Below are 24,471 nucleotides of genomic sequence, written 5' to 3'. Positions count from 1 at the left end.
GACAGTGTCAAACTGGGCAGCATCTCCATCTTGAATGAGAATAATTAATAGCTGGGGTGATCACAAACATATTTGCGAAAATTTAAAACAGGAGCAGTATCTAGTTGCTATCTGCGATAGCATTTTTTTTTTTCTATTTATATACTTTGCCTATTTTATTTTATTTATTTATTTATTTTGGCTGTGTTGCGTCTTTGTTGCTGCACGTGGGCTTTCTCTAGTTGCGTCGAGTAGGGGCTACTCTTCGTTGTGGTGTGCGGGCTTCTCACTGCAGTGGCTTCTCTTGTTGCAGAGCACGGGCTCTAGGCAAGCGCGGGTGCAGTAGTTGTGGCCCATGAGCTTAGTTGCTCCGTGGCATGTGGGATCTTCCCGGACCAGGGATCAAACCCATGACCCGTGCACTGGCAGGCGGGTTCTTAACCACTGCACCACCAGGGAAGTCCCTGCAATAGCATTTCTAACCTAATACTTTAAAAGTAGCATAAATTCCTAACAAACAGATAACAGAATGTTGTGACAGTGTAAAGCCCTACACATTGAAAGTGGTGATGTAATATGGCCTTGGCTAAGTTACTGAGCTGTGTTCCCTACTGTGTTTAAAATGATTTTTAAAAAAGGAAAAAAAAAAGCCTCACCTCGTAGTCCTGTACCAAAAAACTTTCCATGAAAAAACTGAGGCCTATTTAAGTGCTATAAATTTAGCCATTAATCATGCTAGACTATATTTCCTTTAAGAGAAAGTCAAATTGATATCACTAAGTCAAACCTACGCCCACGGCCTTCCCTGGTGGCGCAGAGGTTAAGAATCCGCCTGCCAATGCAGGGGTCACGGGTTCAAGCCCTGGTCCGGGAAGATCCCACATGCCGTGGAGCAACTAAGCCCGTGAGCCACAACTACTGAGCCTGTGCTCTAGAGCCCGCTCGCCTAGAGCCTGTGCTCCGCAACAAGAGAAGCCACCTCAGTGAGAGGCCTGTGCACTGCAACGAAGAGTAGCCCCCGCTTGCTGCAACTACAGAAAGCTCGCGTGCTGCAACAAATACCCAACACAGCCAAAAACAAATAATTAATTAATTAAAAAAAAAAAAAAAAAAACCTAAACCCACTTGAAGACCAGCAGTTACTATAGTTGTGCTACAGGAAGGGGTCAAAGTCAGTATTAGAAATATTATACTTTATTGAATTCTAGAGCAGCTAATCTACCCTCCCGTGTCGACAAATGACAGTAAGAATGGAAGAAACATATGAAGGTTAAAGTAAGAGTCTACACCACTGTGAAAAATGTTGTAACAACTTTCACTGTTCTGTGAGGCAGTTGTAATACCTTAAAGTAGACAGTGATGATGCATTCTTGTTCTGAACAACAAGAAGAGACTTCACTTGGGATTCTGAAGTGAACTTATCCACGTTGATTGTGCCCTCTGTTTTTGTAAAGGTTCTGGCTTACAAAGCCCTCTTAAGCTTGAATTTGAAATACAGCAAGAGGATACAGAAGGCTGCAATGGGGTGGCATGAGCCACACTATATGGCCCACACTAATGAATTTTACTCCGTTATGGTGTAATATAAGAAGGAGGTTCTCTTCTTTTCGGGTGGCTTGCTCCTTTGTCCTCTTTCAGCTGAATTCTTTCTATAGATTTATCCCAGATGAGAAAAAGACTATGTTTTTGGATAATAAGCATTTTTGCTATCAATCGAAAACATGTAGAAGTGGATGAAGATTTCTGCCTCAAAATGAAATTGCTGCAGTCCATTCCAGACCAGCCCTACAGCAAGTAGAGAACACTTCTGCTAAGCCACTGACAGCAGCCTGACTGGAGTCACTGAGGACACTTAAAAGCTTGTAAAGGAACCTTGACCTTAACAGAAGACTACATTTGATAATGGAAATAATATATTTCTCCACTAATATACAATACTTATGCAATGCACTGAAAAAGATGGATTTTGGAATAAGAGCACAATTTGTACCATAACAACGTTTTTGGATCACCTCTTCCCATTGTCTTCCTTGCTCCACTCTGAGACCCTTCACCACCCTTAGTGTATCTGGATACACTAGGACATACTGATGATGAAACAAGACAAGGAAACAGTGTCACAAGCCACGATGGAGCCCGCTGCATGCAGTTCAGCCCAGCTTTACCCTTACTTTCCTCCAGTACAGACTCCATTACAATTCTGAACCATCTGCAAAGAGTGCAGACACACAAAACTAAAACAAGTATCTCCCTATGATTAGAGTATTTTAAAGTCTTCAGAAACTTTCCAGATGTACCTTTGATGGAGCCCCCCCACCCCCCACTAGGACCCCCACAGGGACATCCTTTGCTCCTGTGAGTTCTGCCAGAACTTGTTTAATGGGCGCTCAGAGTTTTGATTTTCCTCCTCATTCTTCCTCTTCCTCTTCTTCCTCTTCATCATCATCTTCATCATGGCAATGTGTAATTTCCTGGGGGGCCAGTGGGAAGAGGTTGGGGGGCTTAATCTCACTAATCGACCGTGTCAACTGGTGCCGTTTGTAGTCGGTATCTTTGAAATCCACTGATGTACGGTTCCGGGTTGCAAGGGGGGACTCCATCTCATTGATATCTACATGTGTGTGTTCCACTGTTGACTCATGAGGCATCTACAACAAAGTCAGAGGTTCAGAAAGCAGGCAGAACAAAACAGCTGTCTCCCAGATCCTAATCCCTCTGCCTTTGTTAGATGGCTGTACAGAAGCACCTATAATGGACCAGAGGCCGAGCCAATTCAGATACTGAAGTATCTTCCTAGAACTTCCTAGAGCTGCCTATCCTCTTTTCTCTCCCACTCAAAACTGTGCCCACATTGTATACTATAGCCTGAAACTGGATAAGATGGGAGAGAAGAGATTATTATTTCCTATTTATTTCACAGCAAAAAAGTCTGGAAATATAGATCAGTATTAGAATATAGGAATTTAAAACTACACTTCTCTCATTTAGCACTAATAACAGAGGAAAGTCTTCACCATTCAAACAACTTTTAAACCAAGTCGTTTTCAAAGTAAAGTTAAGCTCTGTAACATTCTATCTTGATCATACTTTCTCAAAAACTCCTTTTTGTGCAACCATGTAACCTGGCTATGGGCTTTGCACATTAGAAAGAAATGATCTAAACTTTCCTGTGCCATGCCAGATAGCTAGTGGCAGATCTTGGCCTTAACAGCATTAAGATAACAGCATTATCTTAACTGCAAATGGTAGCCTTAGGCTATATAACTCACCAAGACGTGGGCAGCTCTGAAGAGGTAGCTGAACGGGTAATACAGCAGATTAATGAAAGATGCTGCATAGAGATCAGCATAGCGCATCACCTGACTGGCAAAGAGGGTCTGCCGGGAGCCACTGCGAAACAGGCTTCCCATCATCCCGTAGCACATGTCCATGTCATGAGTTACTTTCTAAAGCAAAGAACAAGATTAAGGCTCAGCTCATTCGATAAATATTTACTGAACCCTGGCTATGTGCCACTCCCTGTATAATATCAGAAATACAGAAATCACTTAGAGTTTATTTTCGAAGTTTTCTCCCAAATCCCATTTGGATACCTTAATACGTCTCTGGATGGAGCTAATGTCTGGGCGCTCATTGCTGCTGCTGTCAAGGTGCCTGGAGACAAGAAAAATCCAGTGAAAATCTCCAGAAAGGAAGTCTCTTACATCTAAGTGACTCCTGAAGAGGTAGATGGTTTTTAGGGAAGAAATTTTTAGGGTTAGGAAACTTACTTGTAGAGTTCAGCCAAGAAAATATCCAAGCTCTGAAGCTCTTCGAAAAGTGCTAAAGTTTGGAAGAAAAAGGAAAATGTTTTAAGTAAATCAAAAAGCATCTAGTTTTTAACTGTTGCTACAACTAAAGTAAAAGGTTGCAGATATGACTGAAAAGTAAAGCCATAGGTGAGTGTGTAAAATGACTTCCTTCCACCACCTTCGGGAAAACCCACTGACACTGCTTGGAATCTGGCAGCAGATGACGCCAGCATTTCCTCTTTAACTGCCTTTCCTCCTACTTAAAACCACCCAGTACATACAACTTTCCTAACTGGATGCTGATTCTGAGCTTATAAAGTGCCAATTCATACCCCATCTCAGGTGTGTCAGCAAAGCAAGTGTTAACAGTTCCATCTTTTAGATAAAAGAATGAGTCACAAGTCCAGAAAACAGAACCAAATCAACTAGATTTCTAAAATTCTATAGGTGGAAAGTTGAAAATGTAGATGAAAGGCTAGCCAGAAAATCCCACCAAGAAGTACAAACAATAGCAACGGCCACTATACGTTGCATGCTTTCTGTGTGTTCTAGCCTTTCTCAACCCGGGTTCCCCAACGAGAATCAAACCATGATGTGTCCAATGTATATAACAAATCTTTATCTACCATCTTTGGGAGAACCGAGAGTCATTCAAATCATTTTTGTCTGTTCTGTGGTTCAGATGAGGAGCCTCGGTTGAGAAGGGTTGTTACTTCTATCACCTTTATGCAGGCATTGCCTCAGATAAGTCTCAGCAGCTTTATGAGAGTAGGTGTTACCCTCATTTTCACATTTGAGGTACTAAGGCACAGGGTGTTTCAGTAAACTGCCTGAGGGCTGAAGATAGTAAGTGGTGGAGCCAGGGTCACTACCTGCGGCAGGACCTTCCGCCACACTGTGAGCGATGCTAGCTAGGACTGGCTGGAGAACTTGTGTGTGTCAAACCTCTTTACATAACTAGGGTCAAAGCTCAATTCAGTGCAGAGTATAGCTCAGTTCAGAGAATGCCTCATTCTCTACTTCTCAGAAGAGCAAATAAAAAAAATACCAGGTGATCAGCACTCAGAGCCATCAATGCCCCAGAATCACAGCTATGAGCTGGTAGCAGAGAGACTGGAACGAGCAGGCATGGCTGAACAAATAAGGGACTGCAGAGGTAAGCAGCGTCCACTTTCCGTTGCTACTGTAACATAACTCAGACCAGTAATATTCTAAACTTTAAAGGGATTCAAGAAGAAGGCTGAACAAGATAACCTCGCAAAATTCTGGACTTCTGTGAAATATCTGGCTATAGGAGAAGGAGGTATCCAAATATAAGGCCCCATCTTTTGACCACCTCTGACCCCCTGCATACAAAGTAATGGTTCATCAAAGAGGACTGATTCATAGCTGGCCATTCTGATATAAACTAGCTATGTCAAAGATTTATAAAGTAAGAATAATGGCTCCTTACAACTCTTATCAGTCCAGACATGCAGCTCCTGTGCAAGTTCAGGAATCACCAAAAAAGTTCGCCACCCTTGCCGTTTCTTTGATTTTAAAATGTCCCCAAAAATGTGATCTCCAATATATAAAATGTCTTTGCCCTTGGCTCCCAACAGATCACAGATTGTATCAGATGAACCTGAAACAATGGAACAAACAATGAGAAAACAATAAATGTCTCCATATTAAAAACCAGCATTCCGAGTACCATAACCATTAAATACAGATTAATTTTATTCTTTTAACTATGTGAGGAACACACTAAAAAAAGGGCGCACCTTTCTTAAAGACAAAGACTCACCATTGTCTTTTTTCATCAACCTTTTTAGTGCCTCTAAGACAACGCCTTTAGCTCCACTATGCTCACCAGAGCTCTTGATCACCAAACCCAAGAGCAACAAAACTACACGTCTCAGCTTTGGGGAACATTACCACTGCCATTTCTCATCACAGATCTGCCATTAGGTTGGCTTTGTTCCACTGCTTCTCATTCCAACAAAATACACATCTGTGTCCACAGGGGCTCCTAAAAACCCCTAGAGGACCCCTTGGGAACCACCCGACATGATTCCAGACACTGAGAAAATGCCTCAAATAGGCAAAAGGAGGATTGGAAAAAACTGATCCTTTTAGTGAAAATCAAAGGTTCACTAGGACATACTGACCACTTCTCAAAACCTTTCTCCCTGACTCCTATTGTATTAGTAGGTGATTGAAGTGTTTACCATCAGGAGACGATATCTTTAGAATTCTAAAGAGTATATGTGGCACTGTGCCAGGAGGACACCAAAGTTTTCACATGAGGTCTGAGCAAAGACTTACACTAAATAAAGGGAAGTCTGTGACTCACCCCCAGAGTAGACAATGCCATGCTGTAAGGGGCCCGTGTAGGTACCAATCTTCAGCTTGCCAGTTTTCTGTGAGAAAAGAACATGGACTTTGTAATGCTTTATCCTTCTATCACAATCTCCACCCAAAATGCTACTTGGCTAGGCAGCCAAATGAATGTCACTTTTGAATTATATTCATTTGAATTATTCTGCTATATCGATTAAGACCAAACTCTTAGATTAACTTCAAAAGAGAGATATGGCCAATAAGTTAAAAATACCTGTTTCCTTAGGGGGAGTAGGAGTGGGGGAAAGGAGGAACATGAAGGGTAATTGCTCGCAGATAGACCTTCCTCTCAACTTACAGTGTCCACCTGACGCAGTACTGTGCCTTCTCCAAAAAAGAGTGGTTTCCGTGCGTCCACCAAGATCAGGTCAAAGTAGGACTGCCATGGTCGGTGGGAGCTCCCAGGCTGATAAGAGAGAAACAGCAAAAGCCAAAACATCACTCCTAACCTTAAAGCACTCATGTTTCATCTCAATCAGATGAATGTAGAAATACTAAGTATAACCAGAAAATCCCACTATTTTATTAAAAACATATTGTGGCTTATTATAAGCCACATCCTTTTGGAAGCAGGCAAAGTAAAAATATAAATAATGACTCTAACCTCTATATTTTAAATCGTTTCACCTACTTATTAATTTATTTCAAGCAATATAATGTATGAAAGAAAGTGTGCTCACACTCTAAAAATGGGCTATAAGAGGCTCAAAGGGGCTAAGGAGAGTTGCAAAACAAATATGTAAGAGACAGGTTAAGAAAGAGGCAGATTAGCATCAGAACTGAAGTATACAACTGACGTGGAACTATTATTAGCAGATTTCATCAGTTATGTTCTCAGAATGATGGTTTCAGGTGTACGCTGGTCTTTGGCTTATATGGCAGGCTAATCAGCACTAATGTAGAAGGTATGCCCCTTAACATTACTTCCATCCTGAACTGGAACCATGGCATTAACCTTTTAAGGTCAAGCCAAAGAGCACTGCCATTACTCTGTTTTTAGGTGATCTCAAAACAGTTATTTATGACATTTATTCAAAGAAGCCTAGTGACTAAATTGCAATGAGTGTTCCTTAAATCTAAATATGGCCATACTACAGGAATGAAGACTTCTCTGCTAAGTATCAAGGTTAGCTGTTCTTTTGGCACAGAACTCAGCAATAACTAACAGCAGAATCTAGACGTTTGCAAGAATATATACATTTTCTCTCTTTCTTTTAATTACATTATCTTCTTCAACCTGAAAATTCCTTTATTTGCCACACAAATGTAACAATTCTGTATAGAATTTCTTGGGCATAAAAATTATTCTGATCCCATCCTACTAAATACCACATGAATCTCTTTTATTTCTGTCTACCAAGTTTTCAAACTGCTAGCAACTTTAAATTACAGTAGCTCCTGGCATTACTTTTTTTTTTTTAAATATTTATTTATTTTTGGCTGCACTGGGTCTTCGTTGTTGTGCACAGGCTTTCTCTAGTTGCAGGAAGAGGGGGCTACTCTTTGCTGTGGTGCACGGGCTTCTCATTGCCGTGGCTTCTCTTGTTGCGGAGCATGGGCTCTAGGCGCGCGGGCTTCAGTAGTTGTGGCGCACGGGCTCTAGAGCGCAGGCCCAGTAGCTGTGGCGCATGGGCTTAGCTGCTCCGTGGCATGTGGGATCTTCCCGGACCAGGGCTCGAACCCGTGTCCCCTGCATTGGCAGGCGGATTCTTAACCACTGCACCACCAGGGAAGCCCGACATTACTTCTAATATTAATGAAGATTTCTGGATGGCTCCTCCTGACCAATTCCTTACCCTCAACATTCCAGGATATTAAATGCATTCATTGTTACTAAAGCAACAGTCTATTAAGTTACATAGAGTACCTTGGGGCCATGTGGGAAATCAAACAGGTAAGTCATAATTTTCTGGAAAAAAAAAATCCAACATAAGGTCCATATACTACTTCTGCAAGAGATATATGACACCTAAATAAATCACACACAAGCTTTTTATAAGACATGTCTTTTTCAATACAAGATTCATCACATTCTTGTTTCCTCTAAAGTTTATGAAATCATGGCAGTGGAAGCCAGAAATGAATGCTTCATCATAGCAAACAAATGCAAGCTTCTGACATTCTCAGTAGAACACAGACTTCTAGATTTTTTTGTACAGATTCACATCCATATATTCCTATCCAGTTCTCCTAGTGGACTGGAACACATATTTGGAGGTAAGGGGTATCTGAGATAAGGGTGTAGAGATAACTAATGACTCACATGGAAAGAATATACCTTGGCCCTCTTACTACTGTTCCTAGACCAACCAAGCCAACTTACTTGCTTACTTCAAATCACCAAATTTCAAAATCAACATTTTACATAAAGAGGACTGGGGAGTGCTGAGCTTCTGGCTAGTACTGGAAACTTGTAACTGTCTTAGCAAAAGTAACATGATAAGGAGTTAAATCATCTTTTCTATATGCTTTAATCATGGCAAAATTTTTTTTCAAGTTAAGAGGTAGTAAATTTTGATGGCTAAGAGTCAAAACATCTTAGCACCATCTATTTCTGTCTGGCCCCCCAACAGCAGGGAGGGCACATATGTACACATGTGCAGTAATAAAGGGCGTAACTTCTTCAGTTTTAGAAATGAAGCACAAAGAGACAACGAAGACATTTTAATCAGCACAAACGTTTTAAATAACCCCAAAGAGAAAACCTTCAAGTAGCCAATTGTAATCAGGGAAAATAGTCAAAGGAAATATTTAGAAAAATTTGAGAACCACTCTGATGTATGCTATATTATTTTTGCTTTCTTCCTCATTATAGTCACAGTTCTTCAGTCCTAAATAATTCCTTTGTATAAATAAACAAATATGAATATTAAGCACTTACATCTGTGTATTTATAGTCACTGTTGGTGGCAAGAAATACTTTCCCTACTTCATTCATCCGGCTTAGAAGCAAAGGCAGTTTTCCCTGAAATATAATTATGATGATGAGTGAAACACTAAAACACACAGATATTCCTCCACTTATGTTGGGGTTATGTCCCGATAATACACCAAACATGACAGCTAGCCAAGCCTACCTTAAACGTGCTGAGAACAAACACTGGCCTACAGTTGGGCAAAATCATCGAACACAAAGCCTATTTTATAATAAAGTGGTTGAATATCTCATGTAATTTATTGAATACTGTACTGAAAGTGAAAAGTAGAATGGATGTTATCAGTTGTCTACCCCCGTGATTGCACGGCTGACTGGGAGCTGTAGCTCACTGCTGCTGCCCAGCATCACGAGAGTATCGTAGGGCGTATCACTAGCCTGGGAAAAGATCAAAATTCAAAATTCCACATACAGTTTCTACTGAATGTGTATTGCTTTCACACCATCGTAAAGTCAAAAAATCTTAAGTTGGGGACCATCTGTATATATTCATTTACACTGTGGAGTAGTTAGACACTGGACTTTTGTCCACTGAAATAGGAATAGGGGATGCCCTTTAAGGGATGGTTGGTTGGTTGGTTGGTTGGTTTCAGAATTTTGCATTTAGAAGACCACATTGTAACTGCATGAATTAAGTATCATATATGTAGTGTATACATGGTGTATATATAATAGATTTATATATAAAATATATAAATGATTATATGCCTATTAAAAACATATCTCTAACTTCCTCATTATGTCTGCCTCAGGAAAGAGTTTAAATTACCTTGTAATCTCTAAAAGTAAGTGAATTAAGTGTGTTAGAGATGAGGATAAGCTGATTTTTAAACATCATCAGCTAAATACTCTATGGAAAGTATTAGATACGGCTTCACTGTGTATACTTTTATTTTATGAAATACCTTGCAGAAATGACATGATGTGTCATGATGCAACCTAGAAATGTCCAGACCCACCTGCAGATACATGAGGAAATTCTAACTCCTGATGTGACCAGAAAGAAAAACAGCCTTTCCTTCTCTCACAGTAAATAGCTTCCTTCACTTAAATCCTCCTGAACCCCTCAGTGTTCTTTCTTGAAACAACAATCATGGGAGTGGGAGTGGACGGGAAATAGGAGGTACAAAGAATGAAAACAATAAGAAATCTTTACCAAAGAACTTTGAGAAAATAATTGCATTCTACTTTTACTCTGTAAGAAAAGGAAGAAGTATCTCATCTCACTGCTGTGTGTGTCTGTGTGTACTTTTTATTTTGAAATAATTTCAGACTTACAGAAAAGTTGTGAAAATAGTACAGAGGGTTTCTATATATTCTTTATCCAGCTTCCCTCAATATTAACATCTTAACCCCAGTATAATGATCAAAACTAAGAAATTAACATTGGCACAATGCTTTTAACTAAACTACAGATATTTAAATATTTTATTAGGTTTTCCACTAATGTCTTTTGAAGTATTTTAAAGCTTTCCTCATTATTCCTTGTTGATAGGTTAAAGACAATTTAAATAACAGTCACACATATGTACATTTTTTAGATGATCTAGCACTGTGGTTATGATTCAGGATACATTTAGGTGTGACTTTACTACTTATTAACTGTATGAACTTGGGCAAGTTATTTAAGTCCCCAGTTTCTTCATCTATAAAGCAGAGGTAACAGTAACTAACTTACAGTTATATGGAAGATTAAATGGGATAACGAATGTAATCACTTAGCACAGTGATGTGCGCAAAGTAGCCACTCTAGCTGCTGTTATTGTAATTAGAGCTAAAAGGGCAAATGAAATACTGGGTCTTCTTGCCTAATAACAAACAAGAAAAACTAAAACCCATGCTCCGGCTGAAAACTCTTGGTGATTATACTCGGAGTGTGTTAAACTGCCACGACAGAGAAATATCTTCTCTTGTCCATTTCATTATAAATAAGCTTGTTATTAATTTCCCTAATAGGTAAAGGAAGTTATCATGCAGATCTATTTTTCCCTTTATTACTTACATCTTTGACTACATACTTCTCAAGATTTTCAACTGTCTTTTCCTTAAGGGAACCCTAGAGAAAGAAAAAAGGAAGCAAGAAGAGAACAAAATCAATTTTTAAGTTTATTATAAAAACTGTGACTACTGTCAGCCTAAATGCATTTCTTAACTATTTCCAGAAAAGTAGATAAACTAAACAAGGCCAGGATAAAGTGGCAGATGTGATGTGCTGCAACTCCACCTCCAAGATGTATTTAAAATATAAAACTATTTTTATTTTAAACTAGAAATCAAAAGGCATTTCATATTTTATTCAGCACAATTTATAATAAATGTAAACATAATATTACTTAGTTAATGTTACTGGCCAAGTGGGAGGTTATTTGGAAAAAACAAATGGACCATGATCATTCTGAAAGGATATGGTAAGTATAATCCTAATGCTAAAATCTCTTCCAGTAAGTTTGGGAAATGCAAACTGAAATAAGATCTAGAAGCCAAGCACCACCACTGAGGAAAGACCGGCATTACCTCTTTAAGCAGGACAGCCAAAGACAAGGACAGAAGTATTCTAGACAGCTATCACCAGAGGCAAATCCCACCCCCCTTGTTTTTAACAGATGAACAATTCTGCTCTATTTGCACTTGGAAAGTTAATGTCAGACCATAAAAAACACATGCCAGGCAGTGAGCAGGTGAAGAAGCAGCTCCTAGGTACCTTGTAATGAACCCAGTCAACTGCATCTCTTACATCCTGGAACATACTCCGGTAAGACATGAAGAGGTCCCCATCTTTAAATCCTGTTTCACAGCTACAGAAAGATAAAAAGAACATGACAGGGAATACAAAAGAGGGTAAATAAAATGAATATCAAACATTGCCCAGGGGACCCAAAGGTTCCATTGTCACATAATAAAGGCCGTGTGGCTAATTTGGAAAATAATTACTCCCTAATGAAAACCCATTCTGACCACCAGAGGTGACTGCAGTGTTCAATGGAATACAATAACTGTGAACAGATACAAAGTGGTAGAAGAATATACTGAATGGAAGCTAAAAGGCCAGTTCCAAAAATATCAGGTCCTTTATCACTTTTAAGAAACAGGTTCCCATCAAAGAAACATTTAAAATTGGTAATTTAGGTTCTCTCCACCCTCACTTTTCTGACATTGTCTCTAGGTACTAAGGTATTGTCTATTTTCTGTTTATCTTAGTGACTTAGTGCTCCACCAAATTTAGTGCCTTGAAGTGGATAAGGCCTAAAGAGGATAAGTTTGCAAACTCTGGCACATACGGCTGAACTTACAATTCTCCCTAGAAAGGAAAGGATAACTTTTTCAAGACTTAAGCAAAATTTTACTTCAGGGAGGATAAACAGTATTTACTCCTCAATTAAATCTTGCTGGGCCTGGGAATGAAACTAAATTACCATCCCTGAATGGCTCCTGGGTAGCTGCTGTGAAATGAGTTGGGGGGTTTTAGTGCAATTCTGCTTGGACAGATAATCATCACACAAACCTCCCACTCAGTTGTCACAATTAGCACCTCTGCTGGCCGTCTTCATTCCCAGGAGAAGCCAATCAGAAGTGGTCCCTTCCAAACATGGCTGCAGCACACTGGCAAGGAGAGGGCCGTGTGGGAGGTGAGAGCCTGCATGGAGCTGCTGGTGCTGTCCCATCTCTCAGGCTGGCAATGTGGCATCTTTCACTAGCACTAAATTCACTTCAGAAAAGCAGAAAAGACCTGCAGTGGCCAGTTCTCTAAAACCCTGTACATTAATTTTTTTAAAAAATCAATTGGAAAAAGAAAATTATAGTATATACATACCTGGTATATCTGGGACAATTAGTAAAAAAATCTACTAGGCAGGCCAACAGGTAGGTCTCTGAAAAATGAAGAATAGATATTCATAAGCTAGAAGTGAGATAATGAAATTGTTTCATTATGTCCTTGCGCAAAGACAAACGATTATGGAAAGAAGGGAAGGCATCAGTATATATAAGCATAGAATGAGCATAGAATATATAATATATAATATATAAGCATAGAATGAGTCTACCTGGTAGGTTGAATAGTGTGTTCAGAATGTAAAATCTTTCAGTGTCATCTCGTTGAATAAATTTATTTGGATACTGCTCTCTAGTTTCTGGTCTGAAAGAAAAAATTTTTAATTAACTGACATTCAAAAATAACGTTATAACTCTGAGACATATTCATCATTCAAAAATTAATTCAGATATTTTGGTGGCTATGTGCAAGGCAGGGTTCCAAATAATACACATGGCAGGACTTCCCTGGTGGCGCAGTGGATAGGACTCCGTGCTCCCAATACAGGGTGCCTGGGTTCTATCCCTGGTCGGGGAACTAGATTCCACATGCATGCCGCAACTAAGTAAGGGTTCGCATGCCACAGCTAAGGAGCCCTGGAGCTGCAACTAAGGAGTCCCCGTGCTGCAACCAAGACCTGGCGCAACCAAATAAAAAAATAAATAAATATAAACAAAAAACAAAAAACATGGGTAGCTCTGAAAAGGAAGAAGCTTGGTTTCAGCCCCTAAAAAGTTCTCAGTCTGATAAGGGAGGTGAGTCACATACACAAACAATTATAACAAGGTAAAAAAATCACAACTACAAGCAAGGTGCGAGGAGCTATGAGAAAACCGAAGAAGGGGAGACCATTTCAACTTAAGGGGTAGAGAGAAGTGAATGTGGGAATGTGGAGAGGAAAATCTTGGAAGAATTCATGAAAATGGTAGCATATGAGCTGGTCCTTGAAAGCTAGATAGACGAATCCAGAAAGTAGTCTGAGAAAGGGGAACAGAGAAAAATAAAGCTAGAAAGACTAATTGAGGCAATTATGCTATTGTTTTTATACTTCATTCAGGGGCAACAGTGCCACTGACAGTTTTGGGGTTTTTTTGGCTGCACTGGGTCTTTGTTGCTGCCTGCAGGCTTTTCTCTAGTTGCCGTGAGCGGGGGCTACTCTTCGTTGCAGTGCGTGGGCTTCTCATTGCAGTGGCTTCTCTTGTTGCAGAGCACGGACTCCAGATGCGCAGGCTTCAGTAGTTGTGGCTCACGGGCTCTAGAGTGCAGGCTCAGTAGCTGTGGCACATGGCGTAGCTGCTCTGCGGCATGTGGGATCTTCCTGGACCAGGGCTCGAACCCGTGCCCCCTGCACTGGCAGGCGATTCTTAACCACTGCGCCACCAGGGAAGTCCCCACTGACAGTTTTTAAGCAGAAGGATAAAACCATCAGAGCTGAATTGTAACAATATTAAATTAGTAGGAGTTTTAGGATAAAAGGGAGGAAGAAATGTGATGTGTTGCAAAAATGGCTACAAATTCTTCCTATCCTTTTGTAATGTGACTTTGCAGTTTTTCCAATTAAGAGGCTCAGTCTATTTCTCCATCCTTGAATACAGGCTTGAATGGCAGCAAATGGGATCCAAGCAGAGACTTGGAAAACACTTGTGTATTGGGGCTTGCTTACTCTTGCTGCACTTGGAACTCTGAGACTGCTATGTGAATGCGAGTGAGATAACCTGCTGGAGGATAAAAGGTTACATACAGAAATGAGATGCCCCAGCCAACAGGCTGCCAACTGCCAGACATGTGAGTGAGGCCATTCTAGATCAGCTGAGCAATCCCAGAATTGCCCAGCTGACTCTCAGAATTTTGAGCTAAATCAAATGGCCATTGTTTTAAGCCACTAAGTTTTGAAGTACTTTATTATGCAGCAAAAACTAACTGACACAGAGACAGAGGCTTGGGAGATCAGGGGATTACTGTAGTAGTCCAGTTGAGAGCAGGAGGGGCATGTCCTAGAGTGGGTGCAAAGGAAATTAAAGAGAAGAATTATTCAAGAGAGATTGCCAAGGTAAAATGAACAAGACAAGGCAACTGATCGGATGTGGTAGATGAGGAACACGAGAGCCAAAGATGACGATGTTCACACTAAGGTGTCTCCGAGAGGGTGGTGGTACCATCAACAGAATCATGAAAACTAGATAAAAAGTAGATACAAGAGGAATTTTATTTTGGATATGTTACTCTAAAAGTAAATATTTTTACAGGCAATTAGAAACAAAGGTCAAGAACTTAAAATAGAGATTCAAACTTAAGAGGTAGCCGGGATCATCTCTGCACAGGTAATAAATGAAGTCAGGAAGACTATTAGAGCAGAAGAGGCCACTTAAGAGTGCAGAGAAAGAAGAGCAGACTGAGACTAGATCCATGGAGGACATTCAGAGTTTAAAAGAAAAAGCCAGTGAAAAAAAACAGAAGTTAGAGATGCATGAGAACCTTGAAGAGTGAAATAAAACACTGCAAGAAGAGGAAGGGGAGAGTATTAATAAAAATATTACAGAGAGGGTGGGATAGGGAGGGTGGGAGGGAGACACAAAAGGGAGGAGATATGGGGATATATGTATATGTATAGCTGATTCACTTTGTTATAAAGCAGAAACTAACACACCATTGTAAAGCAATTATACTCAAATAAAGATGTTTAAAATATATATATATTACAGAGAAACCAAAAGGGAGAAAAACTAAAATATAAAAATGCACAGTCCTCACAGTGAAATATGAAGATTAACTATTTTGAATAAAGGACACCAAATTTAAAGTTCATACTCAGAATAACTTGGGTAAATTCCTGCTTGTGTTTGTTAACTACAAATGGGCATAAACTCTAGTTAGGGATATAAAATCACATTAGCTCCCTGTCTTAGTCACCCTTCTGAAATAAGTGTTCCCAATAAAGAATAACTTTATGGAATAGCATATCTTCTAGCCTTCCAAGATTTTCTGTAATGAAAATTAAGGCAGAAGGGAATAGTAATTTATGCTTTCCTCAGTCAGGTTTAGTAAGATGACATTTTCATCATTAAAGAATAATTCCTTTACCTAAATATAGTTATTTATTAGGCAATTAGAACCCAAACAGACTTATAAATACAGTTAGAGATTACATTTTGTTTACTATATTTGTTTTTTTGGGGTTTTTTTGTTCTTTTTTTAATTTTACTTTTGGCTGCGTTGGGTCTTCGTTGCTGCACATGGGCTTTCTCTAGTTGCGGCGAGCAGGGGCTACTCTTCGTTGCGGGGCGCGGGCTCCTCATTGCAGTGGCTTCTCTTGTTGCAGAGCACGGGCTCTAGGCATGCGGGCTTCAGTAGTTGTGGCACGCGGGCTCTAGAGCACAGGCTCAGTAGTTGTGGTGCACGGGCTTAGTTGCTCTGCGGCATGTGGGATCTTCCCGGACCAGGGCTTGAACCCATGTCCCCTGCATTGGCAGGCAGATTCTTAACCACTGCATCACCGGGGAAGCCCCTACTATATTTGTTTTCTTTTTTTTTTTAAACGTTTGGCCGCGCCTCACGGCTTGCGGGACCTTAGTTCCCCGACCAGGGATCGAACCTGCACACTTGGCAGTGAAAGTACGGAGTCCTAACCACTGGACCGCCAGGGAATTCCCTACATTTTGTTTAAATTAAGTGTCAAGTCATGCTAGTATACATTTAAAATAAAAATTAATTCATAGGGAGGTAATGTATCATAAAGGAAGGGATGCTAGACTTGGAGTTGGGAAGAAAAGTTATAATACAGTACTGCTAACTATCTGTGACCCATAGAATAAAGATTTGATCTCAATATTATCCTAGTCTAAAACTTTAAAAGCCTTTACCATTGTCTGAAAAGAGGCTCCAACTCAATTGGCAAGGCATATAAGGTGATGCTTGCTGGAGCCCTAACTTTCCTTCCAACCTTGTCCACCACTATACTTCAATAATTATCTCCCTTTCCCTCCATCTTCATTCTGTCCTTCTCCATGGACTTTTTTTTTTTTATTTAACTCTAAAGACTGTACAGTGCTAAGTACTGTTTGAATGATTCTGCATTTACTCATAAATGACTTATTTCTGAAACAATATTAAATGTATTTCCAAAGGAGCTTTTTGGAAACTTTATTGGCTTATTTGGGGGGGAAGAAAGGAGGTCTATGGATCTTGAGTTAGTAAATCTAATTATAGTACTAATATATAGAATTTCTTCTCTTCCTTTTCTTCTCTGACTACACCCCTATGCAGTAACACAAAAGTCCATTTCAGACGTTCATAAATAGAACCTTGGTTCATCATCATTGGGATTCTGAATTGTAGTGACAATATCTATACATAAAATAGCTTGGGTTTTTAGTACTATTTGCAGTCACTTCACATTCTAAATCCTGCCTTTTGATATTCATGAACTTGAACAAACCCCTCACGAGAGGAACAGTGAAAGGAAGATAGATATAACCACTGGCCTAACCAGATATGTCAAGGTAGGGTGTTCACTTCATACTGTTCTCACTTGGAAATTGTACACTTGGAAATTGTTTAGCCTGTGTAATGCCAGCTGAAGAGTCTTGTGACATATGATTCAATTCCAAATAGGGCATTGCTGTGACCTCAGAGTTAAAGGAAACTCTGGTACAGTTTGTTAGTTTGTGTCTCTTATCACAAAATGTATTTACCAAAAAGACACTGTCTCTTTAACAACTTCATTGTAGACTGTGGTTTTTACTACTTTGCTATTGAACATAAATTACAGACTGACACTTAACCCATTTTGATTTTAAGAGTTGCTGTGATCCTAATACAGTGTCAGTAGTAAATTAGGTAATATAACAGTAGAGAAAATATATACTGTAATTGTAAAGCCACAATTATAGAAACTGTCATATTGTGGCATTGTGATTTTTAAAGAAAAAATTGAGATGTTTCACAAAAAAACACTAGATACTAAATTTTATCTGCTGTTTATTACTAGGGTGATAAGTCCAAATTAGTAAGAATAGTGGAAATATTCTAATTATGAAAATAAAACTTATCCTTATTTGTTTTAAATAGTGTCACTCTGTATTCATTTTTAACCCCATGTTTTAAAAAATTTTAACCACATGATCAAATACCTGAAGGTACTCATTGTAATATAAAAAATAATGTATTAGCTGTTAAAAATCTCAGTCATTTACATTGCTGTAGTTTTAAATTTTTCAAAGCACTTTTACATACATACCTCTTCTGAGCAGCTACCTGAGAACTGTATTACAAAGGAGAAAATAAAAATCTTAGAATTTCAAATAAGTCAAAGCCACTACAGTTCTTTTTCAGCAAGTTTCAAGATTAGCTTTGTTGTATGCTATATAATTAGAAGGCACTAATTTAAACAAAATGTAACTGCTAACTATATTTATAAGTCAGTTTGGGTCCTCACTGCCTAATAAATAATTGTTAAGTATCCTTATGTAAAGGAATTGATCTTTAACGATGAGGGAATAGGAAAGTATACTGTATTTGGGGAGACAATATCATCTTCATATTGTTTGACTATAAAAACACGAGAAAGAGGTTAAAGGTTCTTTGTACTCACCCCCTTATGAAGTTAAATCCATGTGCACAGACCAAGAGGTTTCCATAGGCATCAACTTTCAAAAGATTTCCGTACAGTGTATCAAAGACAAGCCCCCTATGTAAAAATGAAGACATCACCAATCATGCAAAGTAATAACGGCAATAATCTAATGGAGTATTTACTCCATCACCACAAACCAACCCTCACCTTATTCAGGTTTTATGGCAGCTCAAGTATGTCCCCAAACAATATAACTCTAAATGCTAAAGTGAGTGAATAAAATCTTAAAAATGAATCTCAGAACAACTAACAAATATTTACTCTGTCCAGATAAATAATCACAACTGTTTTATGTGAGAAATAAGAGCTTAATCAAACAAGGTGTAAACAATAGTTCCTCTTAATACAGCTGGTTCTATCCTACAACAGAGTCTCTCTTAATTTCCTTGGACAACTGAGCTGCCTTATATTTCCCTCTGTTACATGTTGTATATGGGACATGTATGATGGCATCTCAAAATAAGCATCATCTTTCTTTTTTTTTTAAAAGAGTTTTTTGGTGTGGACCAATTTTAAAGTCTTCTATTGAATCTGTTACAATATTGCTTCTGTTTTATGTTTTGTTTTTTTGGCCATGAGGCATGTGGTATTTTAGCTCCCCGACAAGGGATTGAACCCACACCCCCTGCATTGGAAGGCGAAGTCCCAACCACTGGACCGCCAGGGAAGTCCCAGCATCATCTTTCTTAATGTCAAATCTTTCTTATCAAATCCAGGAATGCAAACTGCCAAGAAGCCTCCTGATTACCAAGTTAAATATATTAGCAAAACATGTAACTGCTCTCCAACAGCATAAGAGAAGAGCATCTGCGATTACTGCCCATCAATTTTAATAATCCCTCTTCTTTATCATAAATGGATCTTCTTTAATAACAATAAACTAAGTTCAAAGTTCAAGTCAGGAACACAAAATATATGGTGTACATGAAAGGTTTCATGGTCATTTCAGAATCAGCACCAACCAAAAACAAACAAAAAACACAAAAACCCCCCAAAGAATCTTTTGATATTTTGTTGTTTTTTTTGTTTGTTTGGGGGAAGTTTTTTGGTTGAGGATGAATTTGGAATTATTAATTTTGGGGACAGAAGGAGGAGTCTTAATCCAAAAATAATCTTGAAAACTTACCTGGTAGGGAATGTAGAATCATATGCAAAGCTGAGCAGCTCCTGAGGATATCCGATAGAAACTAATCTCTCCACGGTAAGCTCAAAGCCAAGGGACTCATACTCCGGGGACTTGTACACTGCACAAAGAGGAGGTTCTCATTAAAAGAACAGCCACTTAAAATAGAAGGCAAATGAGCGAATTTCTACTTTCCCAATTCCTCTCTCCTCCTAAATCTGCCATTTTTCTTCGTTTCCTTCAAACTCCATGTTTTGTACCGCCCTGAGTAATCACAGAACTCAACTGTCAGTCTGTGGAAATAGGTCATATTATAGTAGGAGGAGCAGCAACAAGATGAATTATCAGGCATTTCAGAAGAGTTCCTTCATTCTTAGGAAACCTAATCCAAAAATTTTTTCCTCTTTATTCTTTCATGCCCACAATCTAAAGGCAGGCAGGATAATGTAATATGCACAGCTGTGATATTAACCATGAGAATATAATTAATATAAAACTAGATAGGTCTATGTATGTTGAAGTCCTCACTGTTGTGCATGATTGGTGTAGGAATCCTTCAAAATTAGTTGTTGTTTTTTTCTTTTTTTTAAGACCGGTCTATTTTTAGAATTCCTATCTGGCTTAGTGGTTACTTTAAACTCCTTCTCCAATCAGCATGATTCCATTTGTTAGGATTTACTTGTTTTCTTTATCAGCCCTGACAATGTCATAGCCATCAAAATTGCATTTTGCAAATTATTAGTGCTAAAACAACCATAAGAAGACATGTCTGAGATAGGAAAATCTGGATATGAATTGGGAATTAGACATTGAAGAATTATAACTCATTTTATTAGACCTGATTATGGAAGAATGAGTATGTGCAAGTATATATATAAAATATATATACCTCCTTATCTGCCAAAGAAGAAGAATGAGTTTTTTACAGGTGAAATAAAATGGATTTTGGAATATGGGGGTTTCTCTCTAATATTATATATCTGAAGTTTTCTATAATGAAAAATCTTTTCAGAATCATCATTGCAGTTTAGTATAAAGAAAATGTTGCTCCTTTAAACAGGTTTCTTCCAAATGAAAGATGTAGGTAGGCAACTATCCATCAGTCTCTAGGGTGGGTAAGCCATATTAAAAATAAAAATAAAAAGACCTGCAATCTTGCTAAATGCCAAATGAGGACTAAAAAACACCCCCAAACATCCTACTCTTTTGTCTCAAAATAATTAAACTATTATTATTATTATAGTTCTACCTATAATTAACATATATAGCCTATGGCTCAAACTGATTCTTCATTGCAATTAGTCTGCCTATCCAAGTTAGTGCTAATGTTTTAATGAGTATGATTCAACTTTCCCTTTCCAAAAACAATCCTTTAGAATATTTCTGGAAATACATAAAAGAAAACAGCAATAGTGGTTTCCTCCACAGACGGGAACTGAGTGACTAAGAGGGGAAGGAAGAAGACTTTCATGTACCTTCTTCTGTACCTTTAAAACTTGTAACATATTAATGTATTATCTATTCTTTTTAATTAAATTGAAATTTTAAAAAAACAAGGTGAGATTTTAAAATCCTTTAATAAACATCTGTCATATTTATAAGCCTCAAAATTTTAAGGTCCTTTAGGAGATGCTTAAGTCTCATCTCACCAGAACAATGCCAAAAGAAGCTGTCATTTCGTCTGTGGTCTCAGGGGTAATAATAATTTAAGGCTAATGCTAACCCTGGCTAACATTTTCAAAACTGGCTATATTTTTGTCCTCCCCTCAATTCCAGCCCCATCCTCACCCATCCCTGCCCACAAAATTTTTTGAATCCTCAAGTGTGGAATTCTTAAATTTGAATGATGTACACTGTGGTAAAGGAAGTGCTATATATTCATACATGCTAACAGAATAAGAGCTGGTGTATTATCATAAAACCAGGAAAGCCTGGTATCCATTGATGTCAATTTGAATTATTTTGAGAGTATAAAAGAATATCTCACCCCACCCCGTGCTTCCACCTCAATTGAAAGTGAATTTCATTTTGACAAAATTTTCATAAAACAAAAATTACTTCTCAGTCCTAACAAAGCCCCACTTATGTCAAACAATATTTAATGGAACAAAATTCCAGTATAGCTCAGTAATTTGGATAATCCATTGACATTCATTCTCATAGGATTTGGCCCATATAAAATGTTTTCAATTATTAATTTTTCAGAAAGATAATTTGCTGGATATGCCTTAAGAATGGGAGACAGAAACAAATTAAACACCCTCCACCCAGGCTTGCCCCTAAATGAATAATTTTCCCTAGTTAGGGAAGTGATGGAGTAATAGTGATTAAAATCTATTTCTATGAGGCAATTCAGATTGAAACCCAAATCAATTTATTCAGAATTTTTGGTGAAAAAAAATGTGTGAGGGCAGAGATCTCAATTCCCCATTTTGCCACCATAAAGAATAGAATAACAGAAAATAAAACACTATACTCTTGTCACATTGTGTTTATTCCAAGGCAGAACTTCCAAGTGTTCAACTGAGATGACTTTCTAGAAATTCCAGCTACAGAAATAAATACTTTAAATTTCCTTTCTCTCAATGAGTTTAGGGTGCTTCCAAAAAATACAGTGTATTTTCCCCATTTGCTAACTTGAAGTTACACAGCATGTAGAAACATCAGCTGAAGCCAGAATTTCGGTCTCCCTGAGTCTCATCCAAAGCTTTCTGTGGTGGCATATAGTGCCACTGTTAAAAATGAATTTCTAGATTAAGTAGGCCATCAAAGTTTAAGCTTGGGTGTTGAAACACACTACTCTCCCTCCAATTTCTTTCAACTAGTCCAAAATAAACTGCTCTAATCACAGGTGGGAATGGATTTAGCAAAGAGAGTCCAAGTTCCACTCTGACAACACTATCTATTTCACTAAGCTCTATATTAATCAGTAAGACCTACAAGGTATTGACATTTTCTCATAAGCTTCCTGGATAATCATTTCAGTAACACGAACTCCCAGGTCATTAAATCAGCTGCTAGAGAACTGTACAGTACAACCAGGGCTGGAGAAGCAGAATTGCAGCTGCACAGAGCATGAATCTAGATGTTTTGTTCTAAGTGTCCCTTGGGAATAATCACAATTTGTTCTGACCTGGTGGTAAAAATGACAATTCCTGAACCCTACAAAGTACCATCATGCCTTAGATAGATAGATAGATAGATAGATAGATAGATAGCAAAATTTCTTTTTTAATCAACCAGGCCCTTCAAAGCCAGCCTGGACATCTGCGGGGAATCATATATATCACCTCAGACTAGAGCTCTATATGCCTCTCCACAGCTGCAAAGGCTCTAATTACAATTTCTCTGGCAAAACTGGCAAGTAAATGATGCACAGCTTCAAACTCAGTTCTCACAACTGACTTTCCAAAACACTGCCAATAGCTTCAAGAGTAAACACAGCCTCACACATTCACTGCTTATTTCTTTTTCAAGAAGGTCCTCAGGCCTATTCTAATTTACCCAATATCCAAAGACAAAGGAAGAGGTTATTTTAAGGGCCAGAGTCCAAAAAAGAGGACTGCTTCAGGCACCAGGGCAGCACACAGTGTTCTCAGGTTACGTAACCAGACTATAAAGAGAACAACCAAAGCTTTGAAAGCTGAAGCTACTGAGAGCATTTAAAGATATTCTTTACTCCATAATCTGCGAGGGAAAAACATTTCTTCAAAAAATATCAACTGCATGTTGTGGGGATGAAAGTTGTGGGCTGTTTTGAGTAGATTTTGTTCATACAAGATAGAATCTGGATTAGAGGAGACAGTCCCTTTGGGTGAGCCGAAAACTTTCTGCAGGGAAGTCTGGAATTCTCATGCACTTTTTACCTTTGCCACCAAGACACACTGTGTAGTAGTTTATAGATTTTAGACAAAGGAAGGGCAAACCTCTACAGAGGTTCCAGCCTAGCAGAATGCTGCTGCCAAAATGAGAACTCACATGAGGCAGATGCAGATGCAGAGTGTGTCACTCCAGTCTTGAAGGAGTTACACTGGCACTCCTGTTAAAAAACAAAACAAAGCAACAAAACAAAACAAAAACAAAAACTGGTTTTAAAACTGTTGTGATGGGCTGGAACAGAGAGATACCATTTGGAAATTGGTATTAATAGGAGTTACTGCCTCCTATTTAGAAGCCTCTGACCATCACTTAAATTCATCTAATTAGCCATAGCAAAACAAGGGTATTGAAGATAAGCTTAAGTATTATACATTATTTAACTTTTCTGGTACCCTGAGCCTGGAATACAAGCCAAGTCTGATCCTGAAATGTTAAGTCAAAAGACAAACAGAAAAATAAATTTCTTTTGTCTTAGTTTATTTTTTCTAGCACATTTCAGGTTTATATGATAGAAACTGAATGCAACTGGTAAACAGCGTTTAAAATTGAAATATAGTAAGTGAAACAGACTAATAAAGGATACAAGAATAAACCAGAGCAGTCTCATCTTACTTTTAAGTACCCATTTAAACTAAGTCTACCTGTACCTATCTACTTACTTTTCTACCCTTCTAACACCTAAATTTGTAATCTTGATAAAGATGAAAACCAACCTCACCCTACTAAAAATCTAACCAGATGTCTAAATATGAAATAGAGGGTAAAAATTTTATTTTGATTCTGTGAGTGTATATTTGCCCTCAGTAAATGGAGTCATACTACTCTACTTTCATAAAGTTAAAGAAACTACCTAGTCTAGTAAGATAACTGACTTGAAGATACATAAATCCTTTCAAGATATTGATACTTTTAAGATATGAATTATGTTTAACTTTATAG

General features: G+C 38.4%; 1 protein-coding gene across 7 annotated transcripts in view; it reads right to left on the bottom strand.

The window, feature by feature from the left end:
• Positions 1 to 1,157: 1,157 nt before the first annotated feature.
• Positions 1,158 to 24,471, bottom strand: part of NT5C2 (5'-nucleotidase, cytosolic II) — a 106,251-nt gene continuing 82,937 nt past the window's right edge. For 3 of the 7 annotated variants that reach the window (XM_059899830.1, XM_059899832.1, XM_059899833.1), the window contains 16 exons: positions 19,657 to 19,774; positions 18,489 to 18,584; positions 18,135 to 18,158; positions 13,131 to 13,222; positions 12,899 to 12,956; positions 11,789 to 11,882; positions 11,090 to 11,143; positions 9,034 to 9,117; positions 8,020 to 8,061; positions 6,451 to 6,558; positions 6,106 to 6,172; positions 5,224 to 5,394; positions 3,750 to 3,801; positions 3,573 to 3,633; positions 3,249 to 3,425; positions 1,158 to 2,627 (listed from right to left, as the gene is read on the bottom strand). In XM_059899830.1, the coding sequence (XP_059755813.1) occupies positions 2,388 to 2,627; positions 3,249 to 3,425; positions 3,573 to 3,633; positions 3,750 to 3,801; positions 5,224 to 5,394; positions 6,106 to 6,172; positions 6,451 to 6,558; positions 8,020 to 8,061; positions 9,034 to 9,117; positions 11,090 to 11,143; positions 11,789 to 11,882; positions 12,899 to 12,956; positions 13,131 to 13,222; positions 18,135 to 18,158; positions 18,489 to 18,584; positions 19,657 to 19,774 (1,538 nt within the window). In that variant the 3' untranslated portion in view covers positions 1,158 to 2,387. Of the gene's footprint in view, positions 2,628 to 3,248; positions 3,426 to 3,572; positions 3,634 to 3,749; positions 3,802 to 5,223; positions 5,395 to 6,105; positions 6,173 to 6,450; positions 6,559 to 8,019; positions 8,062 to 9,033; positions 9,118 to 11,089; positions 11,144 to 11,788; positions 11,883 to 12,589; positions 12,707 to 12,898; positions 12,957 to 13,130; positions 13,223 to 18,134; positions 18,159 to 18,488; positions 18,585 to 19,656; positions 19,775 to 23,631; positions 23,693 to 24,471 lie in introns of those variants that run through there. The other 4 variants (XM_059899836.1, XM_059899831.1, XM_059899835.1 and 1 more) reach the window with 4 other exon arrangements.

This window comes from Balaenoptera ricei, chromosome 16, assembly GCF_028023285.1.
Source record: "Balaenoptera ricei isolate mBalRic1 chromosome 16, mBalRic1.hap2, whole genome shotgun sequence".
In the NCBI taxonomy this organism is placed as follows: Eukaryota; Metazoa; Chordata; class Mammalia; order Artiodactyla; family Balaenopteridae; genus Balaenoptera; species Balaenoptera ricei.
Note: the sequence above shows the minus strand (reverse complement) of the source record. Positions and strands in the feature narration are given on the sequence as shown.